The sequence below is a fragment of the Podarcis bocagei genome, assembly GCF_964188305.1.
Source record: "Podarcis bocagei genome assembly, chromosome: 7".
Classification (NCBI taxonomy): Eukaryota; Metazoa; Chordata; class Lepidosauria; order Squamata; family Lacertidae; genus Podarcis; species Podarcis bocagei.
The window spans coordinates 85980464-86007645 of NC_138132.1; the positions used below are offsets into that span (position 1 = coordinate 85980464).

The 27182-nt window shown below is 47.2% G+C and overlaps 2 protein-coding genes across 11 annotated transcripts in view; one reads left to right on the top strand and one right to left on the bottom strand.

The window, feature by feature from the left end:
* ATXN2 (ataxin 2) overlaps positions 1-2206 on the top strand; it is a 64164-nt gene extending 61958 nt beyond the window's left edge. For all 9 annotated transcript variants that reach the window (XM_081202944.1, XM_081202948.1, XM_081202945.1 and 6 more), the window contains 2 exons: positions 71-242; positions 1453-2206. In XM_081202944.1, the coding sequence (XP_081059070.1) occupies positions 71-242; positions 1453-1481 (201 nt within the window). In that variant the 3' untranslated portion in view covers positions 1482-2206. The remainder of the gene's footprint in view (positions 1-70; positions 243-1452) is intronic.
* Positions 2207-3785: 1579 nt separating this feature from the next.
* SH2B3 (SH2B adaptor protein 3) overlaps positions 3786-27182 on the bottom strand; it is a 74980-nt gene continuing 51583 nt past the window's right edge. For both annotated transcript variants that reach the window (XM_081203046.1, XM_081203045.1), the window contains exons 3-8: positions 16398-16508; positions 15093-15184; positions 10875-10969; positions 10354-10568; positions 9478-9649; positions 3786-7405 (exon numbers count right to left, since the gene is read on the bottom strand). In XM_081203046.1, coding sequence (XP_081059172.1) covers positions 7095-7405; positions 9478-9649; positions 10354-10568; positions 10875-10969; positions 15093-15184; positions 16398-16508 — 996 coding nt within the window. In that variant the 3' untranslated portion in view covers positions 3786-7094. The remainder of the gene's footprint in view (positions 7406-9477; positions 9650-10353; positions 10569-10874; positions 10970-15092; positions 15185-16397; positions 16509-27182) is intronic.

Consider the following 27182-nt stretch of genomic DNA (forward strand, 5'->3'; position numbering starts at 1 on the left):
GCTCGTGTAATCTCACTGTATACAAGTTGTACAAGTGACAATAAAGTATTTCAATTTCAATTTATTTCAGGCCCATGTGCAGTCGGGGATGGCTCCTTCTCACCCAACTGCCCATGCTCCAATGATGCTCATGACAACCCAGCCACCACCCGGTGGGGCCCAAGCCGCCATTGCGCAAAGTGCACTACAGCACATTCCAGTTTCAACAGCGACACACTTCCCCTACATGACGCACCCTTCAGGTGAATGGAGTGTGTGCTTGGGAGCCGCCGCAGGTCCTAGGAGGGGGGATAAGGGAGAGAAGATGAAGGTTGTGTGATGTTGAGCCTGGGCTTGGGAGCGCAGAGAGGGGGAGCTCAGGTGGGTTCCCTTGCACAGAACAGGCACAACAAATGCTCTTAAAATGCCCTCTCCCCCCCACAACTGAATCGTTACTCCCTTCAGGAGCAGTCTTTATTTCCAATCAGCATCATCAATCTTTATTACGGTCCAGAGACCCAACAAATCGTTACAAAGCAACACACAATTCATACAGCCTATCTCCAGGTTAAACAAGGATTTTGCTCAGAATATAGGGATCATTGGTTCTTGCAACCACCGATAAAAGCTTTGCTACTGCTAATGTTCTAGCATTTGTCGCGTCTTCCAATAGGAACCTGACATAGTGAGCCTCTGATTTTCCCGGGAAAGGTACCAGCAAGGGTAGTATCAGTTCAGCCCTGGCTTGCTCATATTTTGCACAGTGCAACAAAATATGTTTTATGGAATCGATGTCTTGAGCACACGAGCGAAGTCTGTCCTGCTAGGGAACTCCTCTCAACCTGCCATCCAACACTGCAGAAGGAAAGACGTTTAGTCTGGCTTTGGTGAAAAGCCTTCGATAGTTTTATTTCAGAGTGAGGATCCTGTGACCTCCATATGTCATTGGACTGCATCAGCCCCAGCCAGGGTAGCCAGGAATGAGGGGCCAGGGGACTGGTAGTTCAAGGGGCCTCTGGAAGACCACAGGTTCCCTACCCTGGCTTCATGGGTACACCCAGCTGTGTTGTGAGTCTTCCCACCTCCTGGCCTTTCCTCTCCCAGCACCTTAAATGGCAGCCTTGGTGTTGCTGCCTACACTTGGCCCTTGGCAGATTAGCCGTCATGCTCCAAAACCCATTCATGCTCATGCTTATTAAGAAAGCCTTCGCTGTGCTCACGCCATGTTTTTTAAAAGCACCCGCCACCAGGTTTTCCACGTGTTGTGTTTTCCGTTCCTCTTCCCCACTCCTGCCACCCTGGCCCATGAGTAAGAGTATGTGTTGCAGGTGGATAAAGGGCACGGAAGTGTTTTATCTGAGAGAGACATCTCTTGTAGTAGCTGACCTGCTTTTTAAAATGCCCTTGGTAGGATTTGGGGTCTTTATCTCATGTCTCAACTCATTCTTCTCTCTCTCTCTCTCTCTTTTCCAGTACAAACCCACCATCAACAGCAGTTGTAAAGCTGACCTGGAGTAACTGTGAGGCTGGATCCCTCTTCGTTTCTTTCTTTCTTTCTTTCTTTTAGGCCAAATACCTTCCTTCTCCTGCTTCTACCAACTTGGAAGCACAGAAACAAAAACAGAAATCAAAACAAAATCTAGTATTTCACTTTATTTTTGTTTCTAAGAGGAAAAAAACAACAACCTTGTAACATCCAATAGGAATGCTAACAGTTCACTTTGCAGTGGGAGAAATTCGGACTGAAACAAAAGGCATGTAGAGCCCTTGTGGGACGATTCCATAATTCCATGTGTTGTGTCAAAAAAGGAAAACAAAAAAAAAAAAGCCCTGCCCCATTTCCGCTTGCAGATAAAACTGGAAAAAAACTATTTATTTTTTAAAGCAACCCTTCAAAGTCACAAATTCATCAGCTAGAGAAAGACGTAACGAGAGTGATTCTTGCTGCTATTCTCACTAAAAAAAAAAAGAAATTAAATGAACATAAAAAGAAAATCAATACCTTTTACTTCTAACTAAACTTGAAAGAGGTTTGAAAAAAAGCAAGTTCTAATCGTCAAGCAGATATGGATTTATTATTTATAAAATCATGTTTGATGATGGGGGAAAGCCGCCGTCGCAAGGCAGCGGTGTAACTTTTAAGTTAAGAGGAAACTTTTACTTTGTAGATAATATAAAATAAAAACTTTAAAAAAAATTAAAAATAAAAAAAAGTTTTAAAAACTGACCTTTTTCTTCTGGAATCTGTATGCTTGACCTTGTTTCCTTTACCTGTTTTCTGGTTTAGCTGTTCGCTGGTGCATAAGATAGGCAGAGAGGCCTTTGGACAGGGGACCAAAAGAGGAAAAACTGAAAAACATCTGTCTTAAAGGGTGGCTTCTGTATAAATGTGTGACTTGGGCCAACAAATGTGTGCTGGCAGATGAAGGGATGGTGGTGCTTCAGGCCGTTAAAGCATTAAGCCTTCTCCAACCTAGTGTCCTCTGAGTGTTTTGAACTCATTCCCTAGCCAGCATGCTTGGAGACGAATGGGTAGTGTGTTCCCAACAACATCTGGAGGGCACCTGGTTGGGGAAGACTGCATTGGAAGTAGTTGAGCCAATGCCGATTTTCACAATCTTAACCAGAAACAGGGAAGCTTAGGCATGGTGGCCAAATGTGGCCCTCCAGACCTGGTCCTTGGGCCCCCCACAGGCCACACCCCTCACTGGCCCTGCTTCACACCCCCCATGTGTTTTGGACTGCTTGGAATGTACCCTTGAACTCTGATGACGCCTCTTGCTTGTCTGGGAGAAGGATACTGAGGAGTGTGTATGGAAAGGAGCATAGTCTGCAAATGGGGAAATTTGCATGCTTTGCTTCACCCACCCATGTGGACCTCGGAAGGTTGCCCAGAACGGAATGGGGCCCTCAGGCTGAAAATGTTTCCTCACCCCGATATAAACTTACCGTATTTTTTGCTCTATAAGGCTCACTTTTCCCCTCCTAAAAAGTATGGGGAAATGTGTGTGCATCTTATGGAGTGAATGCAGGCTGCGCAGCTATCCCAGAAGCCAGAGCAGCAAGAGGGATTGCTGCTTTCACTGCGTAGCGATTCCTCTTGCTGTTCTGGCTTCTGAGATTCAGAATATATTTTTTCTTGTTTTCCTCCTCCAAAAACTAGGTGCGTCTTATAGAGCGAAAAATACGGTGCTTTCACTTAGGAGTTGGTACCTGCTGGATTAGCCTGGAGACCTAACTCTTTACCATACTCTGTCCACCAGTAACCAGGAGCCCAGGGGCTGAATGCAACAGTCCTCCACACCCTAAGTTGTTTATTCCTCTATATATCAGAGGGAGATACCTCTGGCATGGAAGCTTCACGGCTGCTTGGGCTCATAGCTTAAGAAAAGCTCATGGTGCACTCTTCCACCAACGGCTTCCTGAGCTAGTGACTCATCATCACAACATAATTTGGGCTCAGGAATGCCTGAAGTGGGAGGTGTGTGTGATTAATGGAAACTCTTCCTTATGTTCTGTGCTCACAGGATGTAAGACTTGCGTCCTTCAGGCGTTCTTCCCCGTTCCAAGAAGTGTGACTGATTTCAGCTTGAAAGCCGGAGAAACCAAGGTGGTTCCCCTGAAAAGTTGATGGGCTCCCAATTCACAGCAACCCACACGGTTGATCCTGTTATCTGGAGGGCACCACACTGGTTATTCCCATTTTCAAGTATCTTATCAGGTGATTTAAAAAGAAGATTCTGTAAGGATGGCTCCATAGAGAGAGGGGGGTGGAAGGAAAAAGAAATGACCACGGAACCAACCACTGAAAATTTCTAAAAACAGTTTTATTTTACTGCAGGGGCAGATCTGTATGTATTTTTTAGCTGTATTAAAGAATAAGTTACATGTACAGTACATACAGAAACAATATATAGAAAAATTATACTATACAAGAGTAGAAAGGTGGAGAACAAGAACACTCAGTTTTTTTCTTTAAATGCCTATTTGGTTTTTTTAAAAAAAATAAATAGCAAGCTGTGGAGCTCATTCATTTGCTGCTGTTGATAGAGACTAATCTGTTAAGATTTTAAAATTTGGAAACCACAGTGCGGGGAGCTTATACCTACAGTTCACAGAGATGACGTCAAGTAAACTGTTCATGGCTGGGTGCTAGTCAGCCTTGGGGCTTTGCCATCCTGCTGTCCATCTCCTTTTGTGTGACGATCTTGAAGGACGACTGGCACAAATGTGAGGATGCAGCTGGACCCAGGTAAACTAATTTTACACTGCATGTTGAGCCCCTTTGGAGGATGCCAGCTGCAGGGCAATTCTGAGCCTCTGAAAACCCTGCCCTCAATGAACACCTGCACTTGTATCAGAAATTGTAACGTCCCAGAAGGCTTTGAGCCCTGATTGATGTTCTGAGCAAACAAGCAGGATCTCTGATGGTGATGGTCAGGGGATGGAGAAAGAAATTTATTTGCATGAGCCGCCAAGCACTGCTGGTGATAGGAAAAAGGCACTTAATATCTAGGCAGGGACCTCGCTACTGCTCTACTACCGGTTATGTGGTTTGGAGCATTTAGGTTTACTAGGTAAGAAAGATCAGAGAAAGTTCCTTAGGAGAACTCAAAAATGGGCTGAAACCGGGGCAAGGGGGGAGCAACCTGTGGTCCTTCAGATGTTTTTGGACTCCTGCTTTGAACAAACTTTCAGCAAAGGTCATTCCAGCACAAGGCATTAGTGTGATGAAATGCTAGCTAATCATAGGCCCTTTTACCATCCAGCGGGCACATGGGTCCCATGCTTAAATCTGTATGAGGTTAGCTTGTGTGGGCAACAGCTCAAAGAGGGAAAAGCATTTTTAAAAACCAACAACAAACCTCTAGTATCTTTGGATACACAGCCATCATTTTGAATAACAATTTGCTAGACTGTGAACAATGTTGTTAACTTGACTATACTGTATTTGCTTTGCCATTACCCATGTTTGTTTTCTGATACATGCTACCATCCCCATGCCCCCCAAAATCAGAACACCACCTCGGCCAAAGAGAATAATTGTTAGATTTTGCACACACAGCAGGGGAAAGATGGTAACGGCCTCTCCCATATATATTTTTTTTAAAAATTTCCTTCTCTCTGCTGGTTTGGGATACATTTTTAAAGCTATTTCCATTCTATATCAAGAGCAGATACCCTTGGTGCTAATATGCCGTTAGACCAGGCTTTCTGCTTTTTGGAGAGGCGTTTGTGGCTTTGAGGATGCTGGAAAAGAGCGAATTCAGCGCTGTGTCGTTTTCATTGTGCTCCTAAAGTTAATGCATGATAAATGTGTGTCTTAACCTCACTGAGGTTCTTAGACTTCCTCTAAGAATTATGCTGTTAAAATTACTCTCAAAAGCATTTTAAGCATTTTTGAAACTGCTTAAAGGCAGCTGCTGTGGATTTTTTTTTAGAGGGAAAAAAAAATCCCTGTAACCCTCGTAAGGTTGGTGTGGCGTTCGCAAAGAAGTCAGATTTGGAAATGGATCAGAAGCTATTGGTTGTTTTGAGTAATTCTGTGCTGCACAGTTGGGCTTGAACTAGGGATGCTAAGCAACTACCGGTAGTTTTAAGGCCAGAGTAGCTCTATGGGGCAAGGCAGAGATGCAAAATGACCCCTTTTCCCACTGGAATGGTTGGTTGGAAGGAAGCAGCTATTTGAGGCTAGGTCATCTTAACCTCAAAACATATAATTTCATAGCTCAGTGATGGAATGTCCCATGTCGTAACAGGGAAAACCTCTCTGCGTGAGTCTTTGGAAGAGCTGGTCCAGTGAGATAATACCAAACTAAGCAGACCAGTCAAGCTGACCAGCTGCTTCCTAGTAGGTTCAGTTCCTTTTGACTTGCTCATGAGCACCCAATTCATTAATTGTAGGCTATTCCCTGACCCTTCCATTGCTGTGTCTCTAGCTGATGTTGAAAGGAGATCTGTGTTGCCAGGAATGATGGCGCTTCTAGTTTAAGGTGGGGAGGCTTAGCCCAGTTGTAGCATGCATGCGGGAGTCCTAAGGCTCAATCTCTGCCATTAGCCAGTTAAAGGACCACAGGTATGGGTGAGGCTCTCAAGAGGCTATGCCAATCTGGAGTACACAATGTTAGGCTAGATGAGGGACAGTGATGGGATTGTTAAAAGGAACTTTCATCCACTTCACAAGTGTGATCTTCCTCAGCCTACTCAAGACTGGAACACCTTGTGCTCCTTGCTAGGAAGCCACAACAGTTGACTCTGTCTTACTTGTGGTGCCTTTGCATCGTTTTAGGCCTGCATGGAGGCTGATGGATCTGAGTGTTTAGATAGTTAAAGCCAAAAAATGTGCACAGGGGTAGTGGTGATGGCCTTCTGCCATGGTTATTCCTCTTGCCTGCACTTCCAACAACCACCTGGTTCTGTTTGTATTACCCTACTTGGAAGGAGCTTAAGTTTTAAAACACAGATTTCCTTAGTTCCCAAGGGAGCCAAGAAATTAGCTCAGCTAAAGAGAGCTCAGTTGCCTTCATTCAGCAACAAAATGAGAGGCGAGTGATGGAAAGAGCAAATCAGATCAATTACTTGAGTCTAGTTGGATCTGGGGTTTTTCTTCTACTGCCCACACATTTCCCCTTTTCCTCAAGCGGAGGAACATCTTTACAGAGACCAAAAAATATTGTATGTACCGGTAGCAACAAAAATAAACTAGGAGCCTAAAGCAAAGGAAGAGACATGTGCAAAACCGATGAGAGGATTGAGTGAAAAAACTTAACAGAGAGGCCATTTAATAAGCCGAATCGAAGGGTCACATCCATAGTGGAGTGAGTTATCAATCTATCTTACAAACCAACACAGCCAAGCAGGCATGTGCAGAGCTTTCCTGAGGCCTGGGGCAGAGTCTTGTTAGAATAAAGTTATAAACTCAAACAAAAAAGTAGCCGGTCCCTGGTACACCGCCCCCCACTGCCATCTTAGCCCTCCAAGGCTTGGGGCAAGTTACCCAGCTGCCTCGCCCCAGCACGAGCCTGCAGCCAAGAGGAATAAGTCTTTTCTGTGGCTTTCTGAAACATTTATCCAGAGTCTTGTGCAAAAGCAGGCTATTGCCCCATCCCGCTGTGTCAGAGGGATGTATACTGGTTGTTAACCGCCCGCAGGTGGGACCTGCCTTGTGAGTCCATCTCGTAATCATTGTCCCACTGGCGCGTTGCAGGGGTGGTGGGTGGGCTGGTCAGGTGGCTGCTGGGCCACAGGCCGCTGGCCAGCTCTTCTGGAGGGGGCACCAGGTGGAATATCTGCTCCACTGAGGAGCTCTGTCGGAGGTTGTCGGCCAGGTGGATCCGCGGGCAGCTGGAAGGGGACAGCTGGACAAGGCTGAATTCCGGGTGGCAGCGGTGGACGGACGGGGAGAGTGGGACTGTGCTGCTGGAGCCTGCATTCGGAGGAAGAGAAATGAGGGGAAGTTATACTGAATATCCTAACAATATGCTGACATAAGGGAATATGACCTTCCACAGACGGGGCGGCATGAACCGCATGCTAAAACAGGCAAGCCAAATTCTGCACTCTGTAGAGATTACGCAAACAAATAAGAGCATCACAAGAGGCTGATCTGGCCAATGGCCCATTTAGTCCAGCATTTTGGTTTTATAGTGGCTAACCAGATGCCTCAGCCCACAAGCAGGACCCGAGCCCCCGAGCCCTTTCCCTTCCTGTGGCTTTACTGCCGCCAACTGTGGAAGCAGCATAGCCATCATGGCAAGGAGCCATTGATAGCCCTCCATGAAATGGTCCAGTCCTATTTTAAAGGCATCCAAGATTGTGGCTATCACTGCCTCCCATCCTTCCTTTTCCTTGTCATGAATTTTCCAACATACAGCTTCACTGGATGTCCGTAGGTTCTAGTGCTAAAACTATTAATTTTATCACTTCTATCGTGTCGCCTCTTATGCCTTTTCTCTAAATTAAGAGGCGAGTAAGATGCAACTTGGCAGATGTTTATAGAACTATATGCACTTTTTTTTTACAGTCTCGCTAGGGCAAGTTTCTAATATGGGGCACCTGGCCACATCCTCAGCCATTGAAAATGTAAGGCAGTGTCAATTCATTTCTGATATTTGAGGAGGCACGACCCACCGACTCTTTAAAAAGTACCGTTAGCTGTAAGGACTAGAATCTTGTGTTTACTTTAAAGGTAAAGGTATCCCTGACCGTTAGGTCCAGTTGTGGACGACTCTGGAGTTGCGTGCTCATCTCGCTTTACTGGCCGAGGGAGCCGGCGTACAGCTTCCAGGTCATGTGGCCAGCATGAATAAGCCGCTTGTGGCGAACCAGAGCAGCACATGGAAATGCCGTTTACCTTCCCGCCGGAGCGGTACCTATTTATCTACTTGCACTTGATGTGCTTTCAGACTGCTAGTTGGGCAGGAGCAGGGACCGAGCAACGGGAGCTCACCCTGTCGCGGGGGTTGGAACCGCTGACCTTCCGATCGCCAAGCCCTAGGCTCTGTGGTTTAGACCACAGCGCCACCCGCATCCCTTTGGTGTTTACTTTACAGAACACCAAATATGACATTCCATACAACTCCACAGTGGTGATAGGCACAATGGCCTGGTTCCATGTTTCCAGGAACCATGATAAGCTGCAATGTCTCCACAGCTGCGAGGGCAGCACAGAAAGCAGCCAAATAGCAGGTGAGGCACTCTGCTCCCTTCTTGACAAGACTCTGAAAGTTACTAGCTCTGAGTGGACATACAGTAGTCATTGCTGGCATGACTAGAAAGGAAACCAAGAACTAGCTAACTTTTACACTACTGCACCTGATTGCTTTGAGATCATCCATGTCTGCAACTAGCTAGGTGTTCCTTGGTGGTGCTAAGAGCTAAAGAGCTTCCTTCTTCTTTTCTGTTTCCAATTCCTGTATCAGCAAAGCAGGAATAGGCTATGTCACCCCTAAGCAACACACATTCCTGCTTTGCACCTAAACAGAAGCATCATACGTTGGTGATGTGATTTGGGTTGGGGTTTTTTATACAACACACACTCCTCCAGCTCAGTTCAGCAGGCAGAGGCTTCCACCTTCCAGCTGAGTGATTGAAAGCGGAAGAGAGCGGAGGATATGGCAAGGGATTTCCCCCACCAAATTACAGTGGAAGGAAACCACAAGCCCTAGTGTCCAAAGCCAGCTGCCTTCTCATTCTAGAAGGACAGAGCCTTAGAATTCTCCAAGGCCTGCTGAAGCTGTTCCAGCAGGAATTCTGGAAAACAGCCCTTTCACCTTGATAGATGTTGGCAGAAAACAGAGCATGGTGTAAAAATCTTAACAAACTAAGTGTTCAGTGATCGCAGCCTGAGCATGATGAAGAGAGGAAAGTTCCCCAGTTCTGTTCCCAGCCGTCTGTGCATCTGTCTGCCTCCGCTCCTTATTTCCTGCTTAAAGCCGAGTGGTTGGAAAAGGCCCAATGCACGGAAGAGACTAAATGGCAGCCATAGCTGCCTCCTACCTTGTGCATGTGGAAGAACCACTACGTAGCTGGACAGCTGCACGTTGCAGGCCGTTCCGCACTCCAGGGGGATGGGGAAGCGCTGGAAGTGGTGCAACATGTCCAAAATGGAGGCAAAGTGCAGGTGCTGGACACGACACTGGCCCCTCTCGGTTAGGGAGAGCCGTAGGTGCTGCCAAGGTAAAGGAAGCAGGAAGACACATGTCAGCAACAGCAGCCAATTCATACAGGTCATGTAAAAGTTTCAGCAAGGATCAGAAGGGCGTGTGCAAATCCCATCACCTGAGCCAGGGAGAAACCTCACTGCCTAACCTTCCCCAACCTGGTGTCTTGGACTACAAATCCCATGAGCGCCAGTCAGCATGGCCATGGCCATGAGAGTTGTAGTCCAACTCATTTTTCTCTCTCTTTTATAATTGCATTTTCCTCTCTTGCACTGAACATAATAAAAGTATACCAATTCACCAAAATATTGTCTTTTCATTCCATTCCTCTTGCTATTTTTTGTTTAGCGATTAATTTTTCCATCAACACTAAATGCCAGACATCTCAACCATGTGGTCAATGCCCTATCCTCCAAGAAGCTGGCCAATAAGAGGCTTAAAATTCAGATTTATATTGTCCCCTGGGTAAAGATTAAGTAAAACCAACTCTGCGCCTTTGAATATTTTTGGTCCAGTTATCTAATTCCTTTGAATACATCCCCCCTGAATGTGGCTGCCTTATCGCAAGTCTCCTGGACATTAAAAAAAAAAGCTATTTAGATATGAAGTCCAAGCGGGATTTCAACAGTGCTCCAGTTTTGGGCCATGAAAGCGTGCCTGCTAACGTACTGACTGGTGGCAGAGGGAGTCCCCTCAGCAAGAGACGCTGTACCTTTGCTCTTCCTTGGAAGTTGAACGTGAGGACGTAGTCTCCCCTGCGGGTTTCACTCTGTCGGATGAGGAAAACCCCATGTCCGTCAAGGCCCTGGTGCTGAACCAGCTGAGCGGCTTTGACTCGAGAAATGGGGCCATGGAACCAGGGGAAGGATGTCAGGTAGTGGTCAGTCTTCTGGCCGTTCTGGTCTGGGAGGCTGGGTGGCATTGCCCCTAGGGGAGAAAGAAGGGCTCAGCTGTCATTTTAAACAATTTCTCCCCCCAGAAAAGCTCAAGGCAGCTATAGTAAAAGCGTGTTGCACCACACACAAGTGCTTACAGTTTGCAGAGCCAGAGAATTAGCAACACAAAACAAAAAATAGATAGCTTTGTTATTATCGGGGAATTCCCTTCTGCTGATTCCCCAGCGTCCAGGAGCCTGAACTGCTCAACCAGATGTTTCTTGGTACTTTTTTCTTGAAAGGCAAAGGAGAGGCCCCCCTCCAACCCCAGACCTCACCCCAGATGAGCCCCAAATACCTTGGTTCAGGGAGTCCGTACTGCTGGTTGTGGGGCTTGCAGTCACAGCCTCCGAGTGAGAGTCCGAGATCAGCTCAACGTCGGCGCCTTCTGACCTAAAAGGGGAGGGAATGTTTCTGATTGCGAGACACCAACAGGACAGATAAAGTCCCTGCCCCTGAGGCCAGCAACAAAAGATAAGGCAAAGAAAAGCAAAAAAACAAAAGAAAGAGCTCCCTGATGGGGGCGAGGACCAGAAAACTTGAAATTCCAGGGAAAAACCCATATTGTTTTCTCTCAGCACAAGGCAGTGGTGAGTCTGCTGGCACTATAAAGGTAAAGGGACCCCTGACCGTTAAGTCCAGTCGTGACTGACTCTGGGGTTGCGGCGCTCCTCTCGCTTTACTGGCCGAGGGAGCCGGCGTACAGCTTCCGAGTCATGTGGCCAGCATGACTAAGCCGCTTCTGGCGAACCAGAGCAGCACACGGAAGCACAGTTTACCTTCCCGCCGGAGTGGTACCTATTTATCTACTTGCACTTTGACGTGCTTTCGAACTGCTGGGTTGGCAGGAGCAGGGACCGAGCAACGGGAGCTCACCCCGTCGCGGGGATTCAAACCACCGACCTTCTGATCAGCAAGTCCTAGGCTCTGTGGTTTAACCCACAGTGCCACCCACGTCCCTTTGCTGGCACTATACTTTAAAGGAAAGAGACTTTTTTGAATGCCTTTGTAAGCAAGCTTATAAGATGAAGGAAAACACATTGGTCAGAAGGGTTGGAGTGGAAATGGGTTTTGCAATATGAGGTTCCACAGGTGAGATCACATGCATCCTTACTCCTGTCGAATCGTAATACTTTTAATATAGTTTTTATAGGAAACCTGGTCAGCAAATACATGGAACACCCAGGCAAATGAAGCCATGTTGCAAAAGCCATCAATACACAGCCTCAGAATTGGTGCTCCTGCCAGGCCTGAGGTGCCGGGCCAGCAAAGAGACCAAATTTAGTGGCCCTGCTCACTCTGCCATGAACTTGGGGCAGACTTGAGGAGGGGTTGGGACTGCAACGCTAAGCCTTCTCCTGAATCCAAGGCAGGGACCATTCACAGGGTTCCCCCCTGCCAACGACCTGCCTCCAAAACTAGCCTTAACCCTTCCAACCAACGCCTGGAGTTGGTTACAAAACTTTCTTTCTAAACAGATCACTTGAAAATTGCTGACCACCTAATGATTTGTCTGCTTGTAGCAATCATAATATGTTGTTGTAGACGTAGGATTATTATTGCTATCATCATTGCTCCTGTTATTTATTACTTTGTATTTTATTGCATTCCCATTTTAATTCTGTAGAACGCAGTAGAAAATACTGTGATAAATAATAAAATGCAAGCAAGAAACAGAAGCAGCAATAAAAATGCAACTAAAAATCAACATGACTATTTCATGCGCTGCTCCCACCATTCTTCAAACACACTGTGCAGCTTGCGGGCCACCGGTGATCCCCAGACCAGAATTTGGGAACTCCTGCCGTGAAAATTAACCTTTGCAGGAGGAAGAGAACTGTTGGCATTACAAGCTTATTCACATGAGCACTGAACACAGGTCCAAGTTGCCTCGTGCATGAACAGGTGTTTGTGTGAAAGAGATTTGTGCAGCACAACTATATGGGCACACACAGATTACATGCTCAGATGTCACCCAGGTTGTCTTCACCACCACTACCCACCCCACTCCCACTTACCAAGCGGCCTGGCACTAGTGACAAGTTTGGGACCTGATTTCCTGGCACATTTATGCTACCCCCTGACCAAACACCCAGTGTTAATGTAGCCATTTTATACTCCGAAAAAGGGGCACGGAACTTTGGAGAAAAGCAGGCAGGTTGGTTTTGGACACAGGCAGTTCAGTTGCCACCCAGCACTGCTGCTACAAGAAGGTCAAAAAGGGGCCTGAAATTTGGTGGAGGGTGTGTGTGTGTGAATGAAAGGAATCACAGTATGGCTCTCTGCAAATCACAATACCACTTCTTGCCCCTGGCAGATTTCAGTAAGAGGAAGCCCCAAGAGGAAGTGGGAGGTCTTTGAACGAATGGCATGAGAAACAGGTAGTACATTTTCCAAGAGGCGTGAGAGAGAGACTGGGCTTGCATCCACCTGGGCATCCCACACTCTGACTTGGGAAGGACTTTAAACCACCAGGTACACAAGAGGAAGTTCTTGCTTCCTATGGACTCCAGGGCTTAAAACAAATTTCCCAAGCCAAGCAGAAGACAAGGTGCAGAAAGGACATGGATTCTGCAGTCCAAGTAATAATAATAATAATAATAATAATAATAATAATAATAATAATAATAATAATAATAATAATAATTTATTACTCGAACCCCGCCCATCCGGCTGGGTTTCCCCAGCCACTCTGGGCGGCTTCTAACAAGAGATTAAAAATACATTAAAACATCAGATATTAAAAACTTCCCTAAACAGGGCTGCCTTCAGATGTCTTCTAAATGTCAGATATGTTTATTTCTTTGACATCTGGTGGGAAGGAGTTCCACAGGGCAGGCACCACTACCAAGAAGGCCCTCTGCCTGGTTCCCTGTAACCTCACTTCTTGCAGGGATGAAACTGCCAGAAGGCCCTCGGCACTAGACCTCAGTGTCCGGGTAGAACGATGGGGGTGGAGATGCTCCTTCAGGTTTACTGGGCCGAGGCTGTTTAGGGCTTTAAAGGTCAGCACCAACACTTTGAATTGTGCTCAGAAACATACTGGGAGCCAATGTAGGTCTTTCAAGACCGGTGTTATATGGTCTCGGCAGCCACTCCCAGTCACCGTCTGGCTTCCACATTATGGATTAGTTGTAGTTTCCGGGTCCCCTTCAAAGGTAGCCCCACGTAGAGCTCATTGCAGTAGTCCAAGCGGGATATAACTAGAGCATGCATCTGGTTTAGACCTGATAGCCATCTATGGCCTTTTAAATTGTGCTATATTGTATTTGTTATGATGGTAGGTATTTTTGTGTTTTTATACCCCGTCGCTGGTAATCTCATTCGGCCCCTCTCCCAGCTTTAGAAATTTTAGTACTTACCAGTCACACACTTCAAAGCCAATATTTGGAGGCATAAGGCCGAGAAAGTTTAAAAAGAAAAGGTTCAGAAATAAAAATTGTATTCCTCTACCGATAATAAATAAAATACAATACAATAAATAATATAAATAAAATAATAATAATAAATTAAAATAAATAAATAATAAAACAATAAATTAATTAAATAAATAATAAATAAAATAGATCAAGATTGAATTCCTCAACCAATTCTTCAGCTTTCCTGCATCGTTGCACACAAGGAACACCTAGTCCCACACCGTTTTCTTTCAGGTATGGCTATTTTCATCACAGAAGCCATCCTTACTCTGGGCACCTCTAGGTCAGTCCAGGCTATAGAGTACAGGAAATACCCAGTAAAGGATAGTGTGGAATTGGAAAAAGATAAAAAGGGGCAATAAAAATGATGAAGATAGTATGAATCTCCCATCCTGCTGTGTTTGGGGCTTTAGAGAAAAGGTAAGTAACAGGAGACAGTATAGAAGTTTATAAAATTATGCCCGGAATGGGGAAAGTGGATAGACTAAAGTTTTTCTCACTCATAACTCTAGAATTCGTGGGCAACCCGTCTGGCTGAACGTTGGAAGGTTCAGGACAGGCTCTTGTATATTTAAAGAAGCAGGTTTCTAACCCTCATGAGGTGCTGAGAAAACTGGGGGTGGGGGGACATTCCTACGCACTTCCCTGTCTTCCAATCCCTTCCGTCCAGAGCTTGATTTGCACCAACCAAGGACCATCCCCGGAACCACTTTTTAGGGCCTAGATTACGGCCTGCAATACATGAAGCAAAAGTCAACGCGAGAGACTCTGAGCATGTGAACCTGGATCTGCACTGCGCAATAAGAGAGAAAGACAATCTGCGCCAGGAAAAGGTGGACTCTGTAACCATCTTAGTCTGCATTTTAAAAGATAATCTTGTCTAATTCGTTCTGCACCTGCTAATCAAGGCAGCCCAATGCCTCCCTTGCTTCAGATATTCCACAAGGAATCGCTGTACACATTCAAGCTTATCTTCCAGCCATGGGGACTAGAAATCCTCTTTTTTAAAAAAAACACACAAATAAAAATACAGCACCTAGCAATGAAGAACTGCATCACACAGCCCTGGCACAGAGAGTAGTGGGGCAATAGCTCACCCTCGATGGAGACACTCTTTAATTTCACACATCCAGGAACGCAGTTGCTGGTCATCTCCAGCTTCAAATACAACATCCATGGAGGTGTTCACCTGTGGCGGGGGGAAAGAAAAAGAAGATAAACACTGGGAGTTCTTCATAATGCTGAGGCAATGCTGTCTAGGTTCAGGTCATCTTTAAAAGCCCATGGGATATCCACACCCTTTAATTAATTTCATAAAATGTATATCAGTACGCATATATACTAACAGCATATACTAACAGTAACACCTTCAGCTTGGCCTAGTAGCAAACTGGCATCCAGTGAAGGTCTCAGAGCACAGGAGTTATATACTGCCCAGGAATAATAATAAATTATTATTATTATTATTAATTACTTATACCCCACCCATCTGGCTGGGTTTCCCCAGCCACTCTGGGCAGCTTCCAACAGGAGATTAAGCCACTCTGGGCGGCTTCCAACAGGAGATTAAAAATACATTAAACCATCAGCCATTAAAAACCTCCCTAAACAGGGCTGCCTTCAGATGTCTTCTAAACGTCAGATAATTGTTTATTTCTTTGACATCTGATGGGAGGGCGTTCCACAGGGCGGGCGCCACTACCGAGAAGGCCCTCTGCCTGGTTCCCTGTAACTTGGCTTCTCACAGTGAGGGAACCACCAGAAGGCCCTCGGTGCTGGACCTCAGTGTCCGGGCAAAACGATGGGGGTGGAGACGCTCCTTCAGGTATACTGGACCGAGGCCATTTAGGGCTTCAAAGGTCAGCACCAACACTTTGAATTGTGCTCAGAAACGTACTGGGAGCCAATGTAGGTCTTTCAAGACCAGTGTTATGTGGTCTTGGCAGCCACTCCCAGTCACCAGTCTAGCTGCCGCATTCTGGATTAGTTGTAGTTTCCAGGTAACCTTCAAAGGTAGCCCCACGTAGAGCGCATTGCAGTAGTCCAAGCAAGAGGTAACTAAAGCATGCACCACTCTGGCGAGACAGTCCGCGGGCAGGTAGGGTCTCATCCTGCGTACCAGATGGAGCTGGTAGACAGCTGTCCTGGACACAGAATTGACCTGCGCCTCCATGGACAGCTGTGAGTCCAGAATGACTCCCAGGCTACACACCTGGTCCTTCAGGGGCACAGTTACCCCATTCAAGGCCAGGGAGTCCCCCACACCTGCCTGCTCCCTGTCTCCCCAAAACAGTACTTCTGTCTTGTCAGGATTGAACCTCAATCTGTTAGCCGCCATCCATCCTCCAGATGCCCCTGAAGGGTCCCTCCCTCCCATAAGTGCAGCAGCTGGAAAAGGATACCTTCAGCATCTTGAGGACAAAGGTGTCTGCGTGGTCCGGCATCTCCAGGCGAGTGCAGGGACGGATTTCTTGTATCTCTGAGCAGGTGGTCTGCAGCTTTGGCTTCGAACTCTGTGGAGAGAGGCAAGAAAAGCAGCCGCAGTGAGTCGGCGCACTGGTTGCACCAACGAGGCATCCCTCAGAGGATCTGGAATATGGGTAGAGCCGAACCGTACATTGAAAGGCACATCAAATGCACATTCAAAACACGTCTCTTGACCCCAAAGAATCCTGGGAACTGTAGGGTGCGGGGAATTGGTCCGCGAGGGGGAAACTGCAGTTGCCAGGATTCTTTTTTGGGGGGTGGGTCATGTGCTTTGGAAGTGCACTGTGGATCAGCCCTGCACCTCCTGCTTGGTGAAAGCTATAGTCAAAAACATCTGAAACATTTCCAGGTTGGAGAAGCAGAGATCGAGTCCAAAAAAATGGACCTAACATTTAGGGTTTATTATTGGATTCGTTAAAGTATTTGTTTGCTTCTGGTTATGTGGGCATCTCAATGAAAATCGCTAGAGGAGTCAGGTAGACTCTTCAAAAGCATCCTTAGAATATCATAAAAGGCTGGCAGCAGCAGCCAGGAGACAGGGAAAAAAAACATTTTCAGCAGGTTTTGGAAGTCCTTGACCATTTGCACATGCCTTATTTTGGATGGGGAGTTAGGGAAATAAGGCGCGCACACCTTGATCCTGCTGCTAGATTGGATCAAAAAGTCTAGCTTTCTGTCTCTGAGAGTGGCCAACAAAATGTCTTTGGCAGGGACAAAAGAAAGGCAGAAATCTGGCAGCCTCCTTGCAACTCCCCCTTCCTGTGGTTTCCAATGACTGGCTGGAATTCAGAAGAATTGCTGCCTCCCCCATGAACCTCTCCAAGCCTCTTAAAACCATCAGAGTTGGTGGCTCCCCCACCTTCTCCAGTCAATGGTTCTCCAAGTGAGCAAGGAGAAGTGAATCCACAGCAGTTTCCACTCCCTTCCTCTGACACACGGCAGAGGAACAAAGCTCCGGCTGCAACCTGTCGTTGAAATTCCCACATTGCAGGGGGTTGGAATAGATGACCTTTGGGGTCCTTTTTCCATGATTCTACAATTCTATGAAATACAAAACTAGAGCCTAGAAGGGGAAAACAGCAAGGGAAGGGATTGAAGCTTCCTACTCTGCAAGGCATGGAAAGGGCGAAAGGAAGCAGCTCTAATTTTTGGATTTCTGGACCAGCCACCTCCGCCCCAACGACAAGTTCCGCACACCAGATTTTCCCTGGCCAGGATCCTGGTGAATGCAGAGTACAGCGGTACATCGGGTTACATATGCTTCAGGTTACAGACTCCGCTAACCCAGAAATAGTACCTCGGGTTAAGAACTTTGCTTCAGGATAGGAACAGAAATCATGCTTCGATGGCGCGGCAGCAGGAGGCCCCATTAGCTAAAGTGGTGCTTCAGGTTAAGAACAGTTTCAGGTTAAAAACGGACCTCCACAACGAATTAAGTACTTAACCCGAGGTACCACTGTACACGCGGGACGCGGGTGGCGCTGTGGGTTAAACCACAGAGCCTAGGACTTGCCGAACAGAAGGTCGGCGGTTCGAATCCCCATGACGGGGTGAGCTCCCGTTGCTCGGTCCCAGCTCCTGCCAACCTAGCAGTTTGAAAGCATGTCAAAGTGCAAGTAGATAAATAGGTACCGCTCTGGCGGGAAGGTAAACGGCGTTTCCGTGCACTGCTCTGGTTCGCCAGAAGCGGCTTAGTCATGCAGGCCACTTGACGGAAGCTGTACGCCGGCTCCCTTGGCCAATAAAGAAAGATGAGCGCCACAACCCCAGAGTCGCTCACGACTGGACCTAATGGTCAGGGGTCCCTTTACCTGTGTTACCACTGTACACAGATTCCGTCCGTCATTCCATCCTCTGTTTAAAAGCTACCCCAGAATTCAGCTGCCTCTGTGGCTCAGCCTTTCCAGGGCCAAAGTTCCAAGCAATGATGACATGTATCTCTCACTGTAAAAAGTTGAAGGACCACAGTTTCTGGCCTGTTCAGACCCCAAGGGGCTTTGACAGTGGCCGAATGGGTGGAGAAGCCACCTGGGGAGGAAGGCAGAAATCAATACATCCCTCCTTCCACCCTGATTTCTGACAACACTACTGTGAGATACTCTGGGTGGGGGCTCATGGTGAATTTGCATTCACCCAAACAGCTGATCGCAGCCAGGGATTTGACCAAATAAAACATGCTAAGGGTGTTTCCTTAGTGGGAGCAAATGGTTGGGAGGTGGGCAGGAATAGGAATGTCTGGAGGGGAAACTTTTGATGAAGAGGGAGAGGGGGGAAAGCTAGGGCAGTTTCGTGGTGTCGGACCAGGACTGGGAGAGATAAGGGTTCAAATCCCCTAGTTGGCCATAAAGATCGCTTGGTGACTTTGGGCCACTCACTGCCTCTCTCAGTCTAAGCTAGGACATAAATGCAATAAATGATAATAAATAAATAAAGCAGCAGTTTAAGAACAGAGAGACGGAACTAGAGAGAGAATTAAGAGCTTAAAGCAGCAAGTGAGGATCCTGCGGCCTTCTAGGTCATGGGTAGGCAAACTAAGGCCCGGGGGCCGGATCCGGCACAATTGCCTTCTAAATCTGGCCTGCGGACAGTCCAGGAATCAGCATGTTTTTACATGAGTAGAATGTGTCCTTTTAGTTAAAATGCATCTTTGGGTTATTTGTGGGGCATTGGAATTCGTTCATTTTTCTCCTCCAAAATATAGTTTGGCCCCCCCACAAGGTCTGAGGGACAGTGGACCAGCCCCCCGCTGAAAAAGTTTGCTGACCCCTGTTCTAGGTAGTGGTGTACTCCAACTCCCATCAGCCCTACTCAGAGCTGCCGAGGATGATGAGAGACGTAGTCCGGCAATCCCTGAAAAGCCACAGGTTCCCCATCCTTGAGCCACAGATTGTAGAAAACAAAATGTCCTGGGTGACTTCATGGTAACAGATACCTGGAGTGGCATAGTGTGGGGGGTGCAGGGGGGGCGGCAACATCTGGGGGTTAGGGTTAGGGGACGCAAATCCACGGGTTAGGGGGCACAAATCCACGGGTTAGGGGGCGCAAATTACTTGCCTTGCCCCGGGTGCTGACAACCCACGCTACGCCACTGGATACCTGATTGTATCTGTACCAAAGGAAGATGAATTCAACAGCTTGTATAAATGATGCAAATGATCCCCCCCCCGCATAACTTTAATCTACTCATGCTCCCAAGACAGCCCCCAAATCCTGCCCGCTAGAAATTCAAGACCCTCCAAGTGTCCCTATTTTCCAGGGCCAGCATTCACCCGGTGCTATACCAGCTGCACTGGCTCCCAGTGAAGTACAGGATCATGTTTAAGGTGCTGGTTTTAACCTGCCACAGAGAGGTTAGGCTGGCCTCAATCAGAGCCAGGGCTTTTTCGGCTGTGGCTCCAATCTGGTGGAATGCTCTGTCACAAGAGACTAGGGCCCTATGGGGCTTGACATCTTTCCGCAGGGCCTGCAAGACAGAGGTGTTCCACTGCCTGACCCCCTCCTTTGGCAATCCTCTCAGAACTCTAGCCCAATGGTTGCCATTAATCTGATTTGAACTGATTTTATAATGAAATGATTTTAGAATGTTTTACCAATTTACTGTTGTTAGCCGCTCTGAGCCTGGCTTCGGTTGGGGAGGGCAGGATATAAATAAATTATTATTATTATTATTATTATTATTATTATTATTATTATTTACAGAAGCCATCCCGGTTTCTGATTTGATCCCATAATGTCCCGCTTTTCCTTAGGACGTCCCTATTTTCATAGGAGGGTATGGAATTACGTGACCCCCCGAGCAAAGGGGATAAGAAACTATACAACCTTTAGAAGACATCTGAAGGCAGCCCTGTAGAGGGAAGCTTTTTAAAACGTTTAATGTTTTATTATCTTTTTATATATGGTGGAAGCCACCCAGTGTGGCTGGGGAAACCAGAAGCAAACCCCATATGGGCCTGGTAACAACAACAACAGTAATAATAAGAATAATAAGAATAATAATAATAGAATAGGGTGCCCCTGTTTTCTTCAGAGAAATGTTGGAAGGTGTGCCATTCAGAAGCCTGATTGGACCACTCCAGCTTTGAGATTACACCCAGTAACCCAGATTGCTTTAAAGCTCACCCTTCTCCGCTGTCAAGAGGACTAGAACCTTGGAACTTAAACAGATGTATTTTCGGCAGAGAACCTCACTGTATTCAGTGACCACTTCCACTTCCCGTGCTCCCTTGACGTGATGGAGGAGCACAGAAAGCTCCCGACGGGTGTAAAAGATTCCATGCGGTGCCTGTTATGGGTCTCTGGACCACACGGGGTGTGCATTCTTGCCCCTCCCATCCTGTTCCCGAAATGCCACCTTCCCTGGTAATTATGCCACCCCAAGAAACCAGGAGGGGAAAATGAGACAACAGCTGGGACCATTTCCCCCAAGTGATGCAGAAGGACTGGCACCAAAAGGGTCGGATTCTGAGAGCTGGCGTGAGGCGCGGGAATGCTGAGCCAATGCAGGAAGCCTGATGACGCAATCGGTTTACCAGACAGGCCGTTTCCATCCCCAGCCGATGGGCTGCTTGGATTTTTCCACAGGCCGAGAGCCTCAGAAATCCTCTTGGCCGAGAGGGGCGGCCGGCGTGACTCACTGGCATTAAGGAGCCATAAGCCACTCAGGGTCAGCGGTGTTAGCAGAGGGGCAGCAGGGTGGCCAGCACCCAACCAGCCAAACCCCAGGCCTGCTGGATGCTGGCAAAGCACCACCCTGCAAGGCTGGGGGGGGGGGGGACAGGGGACGGCCGGCTCTGCTGGAGGTTACACAAAGCAGCAACAAACTGAAACGAAAACAACTGCACAGCTGCTGGAGATTCCAGCATCTGTGAAACCGCTTGCAGATTGAGGGCTGCAGAAGTCATCCAGGAAATGGGAGGAAGACAGAGAGATGCCTCTTCCCCCAGGCAGAAGGCGCAAGGGAAAAGGAGGGGAGGCCAGCTTAAAAAGGCCAGCAGGCACCCCCCCCCCAAAAAAAAACACCCCATTCACATGTCCTGGAGTCAGTGCTGGGCCATCGGCTTCGCCCCAAATGATATTCCCAAGGATGGTGAACACATGTATTAATCAACACACAAGAGCAGATCGTTTAGAATCACAGAATCTTAAGAGTTGGAAGGGACCTTCGAGGGTCATCTAGTCCAACCCCTGCAATGAAGGAATCTCAGCTAAAGCATTCATGGCAGATGGACACCCAACCTCTCCTTAGAAACCTCCACGGAAGGAGAGTCCACAACCTTCTGAATTAGTCTGCCATTAGCTAAAGTGGTACCTCAGGTTAAGAGCAGTTTCAGGTTAAGAACGGACCTCCGGAACGAATTAATTACAGTGGTACCTCGGGTTACATACGCTTCAGGTTACATACGCTTCAGGTTACAGACTCTGCTAACCCAGAAATATTGCTTCAGGTTAAGAACTTTGCTTCAGGATGAGAACAGAAATCGTGCTTTGGCAGTACGGCGGCAGCAGGAGGCCCCATTAGCTAAAGTGGTGCTTCACGTTAAGAACAGTTTCAGGTTAAGTACGGACCTCCGGAATGAATTAAGTACTTAACCTGAGGTACCACTGTACTTAACCTGAGGTAAAGGTAAAGGGACCCCTGACCATTAGGTCCAGTCATGGCCGACTTTGGGGTTGCGGCGCTCATCTCGCTTTATTGGCCAAGGGAGCCGGCATACAGCTTCTGGGTCATGTGGCCAGCATGTCTAAGCCGCTTCTGGTGAACCATTGCAGCGTACGGAAACACCGTTTACTTTCCCGCCGGAGTGATACCTATTTATCTACTTGCACTTTGACATGCTTTCGAACTGCTAGGTGGGCAGGAGCAGGGACCGAGCAACGGGAGCTCACCCCGTCGTGGGGATTCGAACCACCGACCTTCTGATCGGCAAGTCCTAGGCTCTGTGGTTTAACCCACAGTACCACCCACGTCCCGTAACCCAAGGTACCACAATAATGATCATGATCATCATCATCATCACTATTCATCATTAATAGCAGCAACAATACCACCTTCCAGGTACTGGGCAAGTTAGCGGCAGTGCTGGGGGGGAGGTGGGGGGGAGGACAATCGGATTTCCTTGTTGCCATGGAAGGGGATGTGGCCGAGACTCCCAAAATATCTCTGCTCTCTTGGCTATCCGGGGGGGGGGGGAGGGAATCCACTTCTGCTTTCCATCTATGTCATGCTGTTTTTGTTCCCAGTTTTGCAGCCTTCTGAGGTTTTTGGGTTGGTGAGTCACGGCTCCTTTTGTAACCCGGAGCCAAATGCAGCAGCAGCAGCAGCAGCTGGGAAGGGGCTCCGAATGGTCAGCTCGCTTTTGTCAGGAAGGTGGGGTAGGCATCGCTCAACAGCACTGCCCCTTATAATATATGCCATTTAACATCTACAGGAAACCGCTCATTCGGAGCTCATTTGGAGCTTTGGAGTACGTTGTCAGCAATATGCCGACGACACTCAGCTCTGCTTCTCATTTTCATCTGCAAGTGAGGCAGTGGAAGTGCTGGACCATTTTCTTGCCTCAGTAGTGGACTGGATGAGAGCCAACAAAGTGAAGCTCAATCCAGATAAGACAAAGGCACTTTTAGTTGGTGGTTTCCTAGACTGGATGGATGGGAACCTTCCCTGCTCTTGATGGGGTCACACACCCTCTGAAGGAGCAGGTACGTAATTTGGGGGTACTCCTGGATCCTTTGCTGTCACTCAAGAAAGCTCATACCAAGAACAAACTTAGTTGGTCTCTAAGGTGCTACTGGACAATTTTTAATTTTTTTTATACAGTCATACCTCGGGTTGAAGTAGCTTCAGGTTAAGCATTTTCGGATTGCGCTCTGCGGCAACCCAGAAGTAACAGAGCGCGTTACTTCCAGGTTTCGACGCTCGCGCATGGGCAGATGCTCAAAATGACGTCATGCGCAGAAGCGACAAATCACGACCCACACAGCCATGCGGACGCGGGTTGCATTCGCTTCAGGATGCAAACGGGGCTCCGGAACGGTTCCCATTTGTATCCAGAGGTACCACTGTATATATTTCTACTGTTCTCAAGGCTCTAATAACCACTAGGCTGGATTACTGCAACACATTACAGACAGGGCTGCCTCTGAAGACAGTTCAGAAACTTGCAACGGGTACAGAATACGGTAGCTAGGTTGGTAACCAGGCCATGCAGTTTGAACATATGGCACCGCTCCTGGCCCAACTGCACTGACTGTCAAATAGCTTCCAGGCCCAATTCAAAGTGCTGGTTTTGACCTATAAAGCCTTAAACGGGTCAGGACTGCAATACCTCAAGGACCGCGTCTTCTCATATAAATCATCCCAGACTCTCCATTCACCATCTGAGGCCCTTCTTCGTGTACCTCCTCCATGAGAGGTCCAGAGGGCAGGAACATGAGAAAGGGCCTTCTCGGTGGTGGCTCCCCATCTGTGGAATGTTCTCTTTAGGGAGGTTCGCCTGGTGCTTTCATTATATATCTTCAGGCGCCAGGCAGAGACGTTCCTCTTCAGCCAGGCCTTGGGCTGATTAATATTCTACAACCTTTTAAATGTGTTTTTATGTATGTGTGTTACTGTTTTGTTGCTTTCTGTGTTGACTATTTACTTGCGCTTCAATAACAACAACAATTTATTTATACTGGCTGGGTTTCCCCAGCCACTCTGGGCAGCTTCCAACAAAATATTAAAATACAATAACCTTTTAAACATTAAAAGTTTCCCTAAACAGGGCTGCCTATCTTATGTTTTTAATCTTGTGGACCACCCTGAGATGAAGGGCAGTATATGAATCAAATCAAATCAAATCAAATCAATAATCAAATCAATAAATTCCACCACTTCCCCTGACGCATGTGGACAGCAGCACCACCATCCAGCCCCTCTCTGGGACCAGCCAGATGGCCTTTTTCTTTGCCATGCCCAATAAAAATGACACCTGGGGTGACATGCTATCCCCATGACACCCCAGGTGCACAGTGCGATGTCACTGCGTCACCTCAAGCATCGTCTGCATCAGACATTGGCCACATTCGGACCATACATTTAAAGCTCTACGATACAAAATTCACAGCTTCCCCCGAAGCATCCTGGGAGCTGTAGTTTGTTAAGGGGGCTGAGAGATGTTAGGAGGCCCCTTATTCCCCTCATAGAATAGTAATTCTGAGAGTGGTATAACAACCAATCCCTCTTCCCAGGGAACTCTTAAGAAATCCATATTTTAGTGCAGTAGCCCCCACACTTTGGAACTCCCTGCTTATTCACACAAGGCAGGCACCTGCTAAAAACATTTTTGAGTAGACAAGCTGCCCGGATATGTAGAATGCTGCTACACATCTAATCTGTTTTTAGTTTATTGTTGCATTTAATCATGACAGCAAATGTTTTATGTTGTTGTTGTTGTTTAGTCGTGTCCGACTGTTCGTGACCCCCCTGGACCAGAGTACGCCAGGCACTCCTGTCTTCCACTGCCTCCTGCAATTTGGTCAAACTCATGCTGGTAGCTTCGAGAACACCATCCAACCATCTCGTCCTCTGTCATCCCCTTCTCCTTGTGCCCTCCATCTTTCCCAGCATCAGGGTCTTTTCCAGTGAGTCTTCTGTTCTCATGAGGTGGCCAAAGCATTGGAGCCTCAGCTTCAGGTTCTGTCCTTCCAGTGAGCACTCTGGGCTGATTTCCTTCAGAATGGAGAGGCTTGATCTTCTTGCAGTCCATGGGACTCTCAAGAGTCTCCTCCTGCACCATAATTCAAAAGCATCCATTCTTCGGCGATCAGCCTTCTTTATGGTCCAGCTCTCACTTCTATACATCACTACTGGGAAAACCATGGCTTTTACTATACGGACCTTTTTATGTAGAAAACCTTTTTATGTTTTACGTAGATGCTCATAACTGTTTTCCTTGATAATTTCATTGTTTTATTCTTCTCGTAAACTGCTTTGATGTTTTGTTTCGTACTGAAATTCTAGGACATAAGTAGATAACAGAAAATGTCCCGCCTACAGTTTGTACGATTGCACGAGGGTCGTTTTGACGCCAACACATCACTACAAAAACAGAAAGAAACAAAAAACAAAACCTCTGTCTCTCTTCCTCCCCCCCCAACATGCCCATCAGCTTCGCCCAAATTTGCTCTGCGGTTCCTCAGAATGCAACACCAGGAACAGACAAAAGGCAGAGAAGCAGGGAGTGTTAGGAGACATTTGGTGGCGAGAGATAAAGAGGCGGGGAAGTCACCAGGCTCTGCAGCGAAATAGAACAGGGTGTCCTTTTAACACGTAAGACACAAACAGCACGCTCTTCGGAGGTCCCCCACCTCTGCAGGATCCAACCAGGTTTTTTTAAAAAAAATATAATTCTCAGTTTGCAGATGCTGAAATGCATTTGCCATAGATAACGGATGGAAAAAATTCTCCCCCCCCCAACCCTTTGCAAAGACAGACTGTGGGTCGGCCGGGGGGCGGCGGTGGGAGAGATAAAAACAAGGAGAAAGAATTATAAATTCCAAAAGCACAGAGAGCAGTAAAATACACAGAAGCTTCTGGGCAAATAAAAGTTATTAATTATACCCTGCCTGCTAATTTAGCAGGGTGGGAGTGGGGCAAATGGTGGCTATTCCAGCAGCGGACTTTGAAGTTAACCGAGTCTCCCAGATGGGATGCAATTATCTTCGTGACAATGCATTGCGAGACCCAGAGCAACTCCAGGAAGCCTGGATAATAGAAAACGTAATGAAATTTAACCTGCCAGACATCAGGGAAGGGCCTTTAGCTTCTGCGTTGCAAGCAAAGATCCCAACAGCATTTCCTGGGAGGGCTGGGAGAGCCTGGAATCATGGAGAGCCACTGCCAGCCAGAGTAGGCAATATTGACCTAGGTGGACCAGTAATTGGGAGCATACAGTGCTGACCACTGGGCTGCTGACGAGGCAAAGTGTACTTTAATGCCAGCGGCGCTCGATTACAGGGGCCCAGGCCCTTATCCAGGGTTTGTGTTTCCTGGGTTTTTGCCTAATCGCAGGAGAGGCAGAACACACCCTTTGTGGCATATTAAATGGCAGAGACGGGAGAGGATTTCAGGTGGAGGGCTGGCTTGAGGAAGAGTGGACACCATGGCCTGTGTCCTTTTATAAATCAGTCAGCTAAAGGTTTAGCTGACGGAGAAGTAATTTATTTCTTAGGGTTCCAAGTTAGTGTTCAAGTTGCTGATATTTCAGAAAGCTGTTCTGAGGCCCTTATGTTACTGACTTTCCTTCTGAGAGCGAGTGTCAACACGTAAAACTGCAAATCCGACCTTCGTTTCCGTTTTGAGCTTTTTGGCAAAGAAAGCAAACCTTATTTATACTGAAACTCAATTAGCAAGCAATTCATGTAGTAAGTGTACATGATTCATGTACTAGAAATTCTCCCAGTTGGTTAGGAGCCCTAAAAATAAGAAAACCTGCCAGATCAGAGGTTGGAGCAGAGGACGGATCCTCAAGTGGCCGGAATCGAGTGCAGAAAGCGGAGTTGGTTCCACTATTTATGACAAAAAAGGGGTACAAAACCCCAAGCAGACACTTCCACAAAACACCACCAGCTTCCACGGCACAAAACTTTCATTTCCTCTGCCCCACAAGAGAAGTGGGTCAGTGAGGCTGAAGTGTTACTCAAAAGAGGATTCCCTT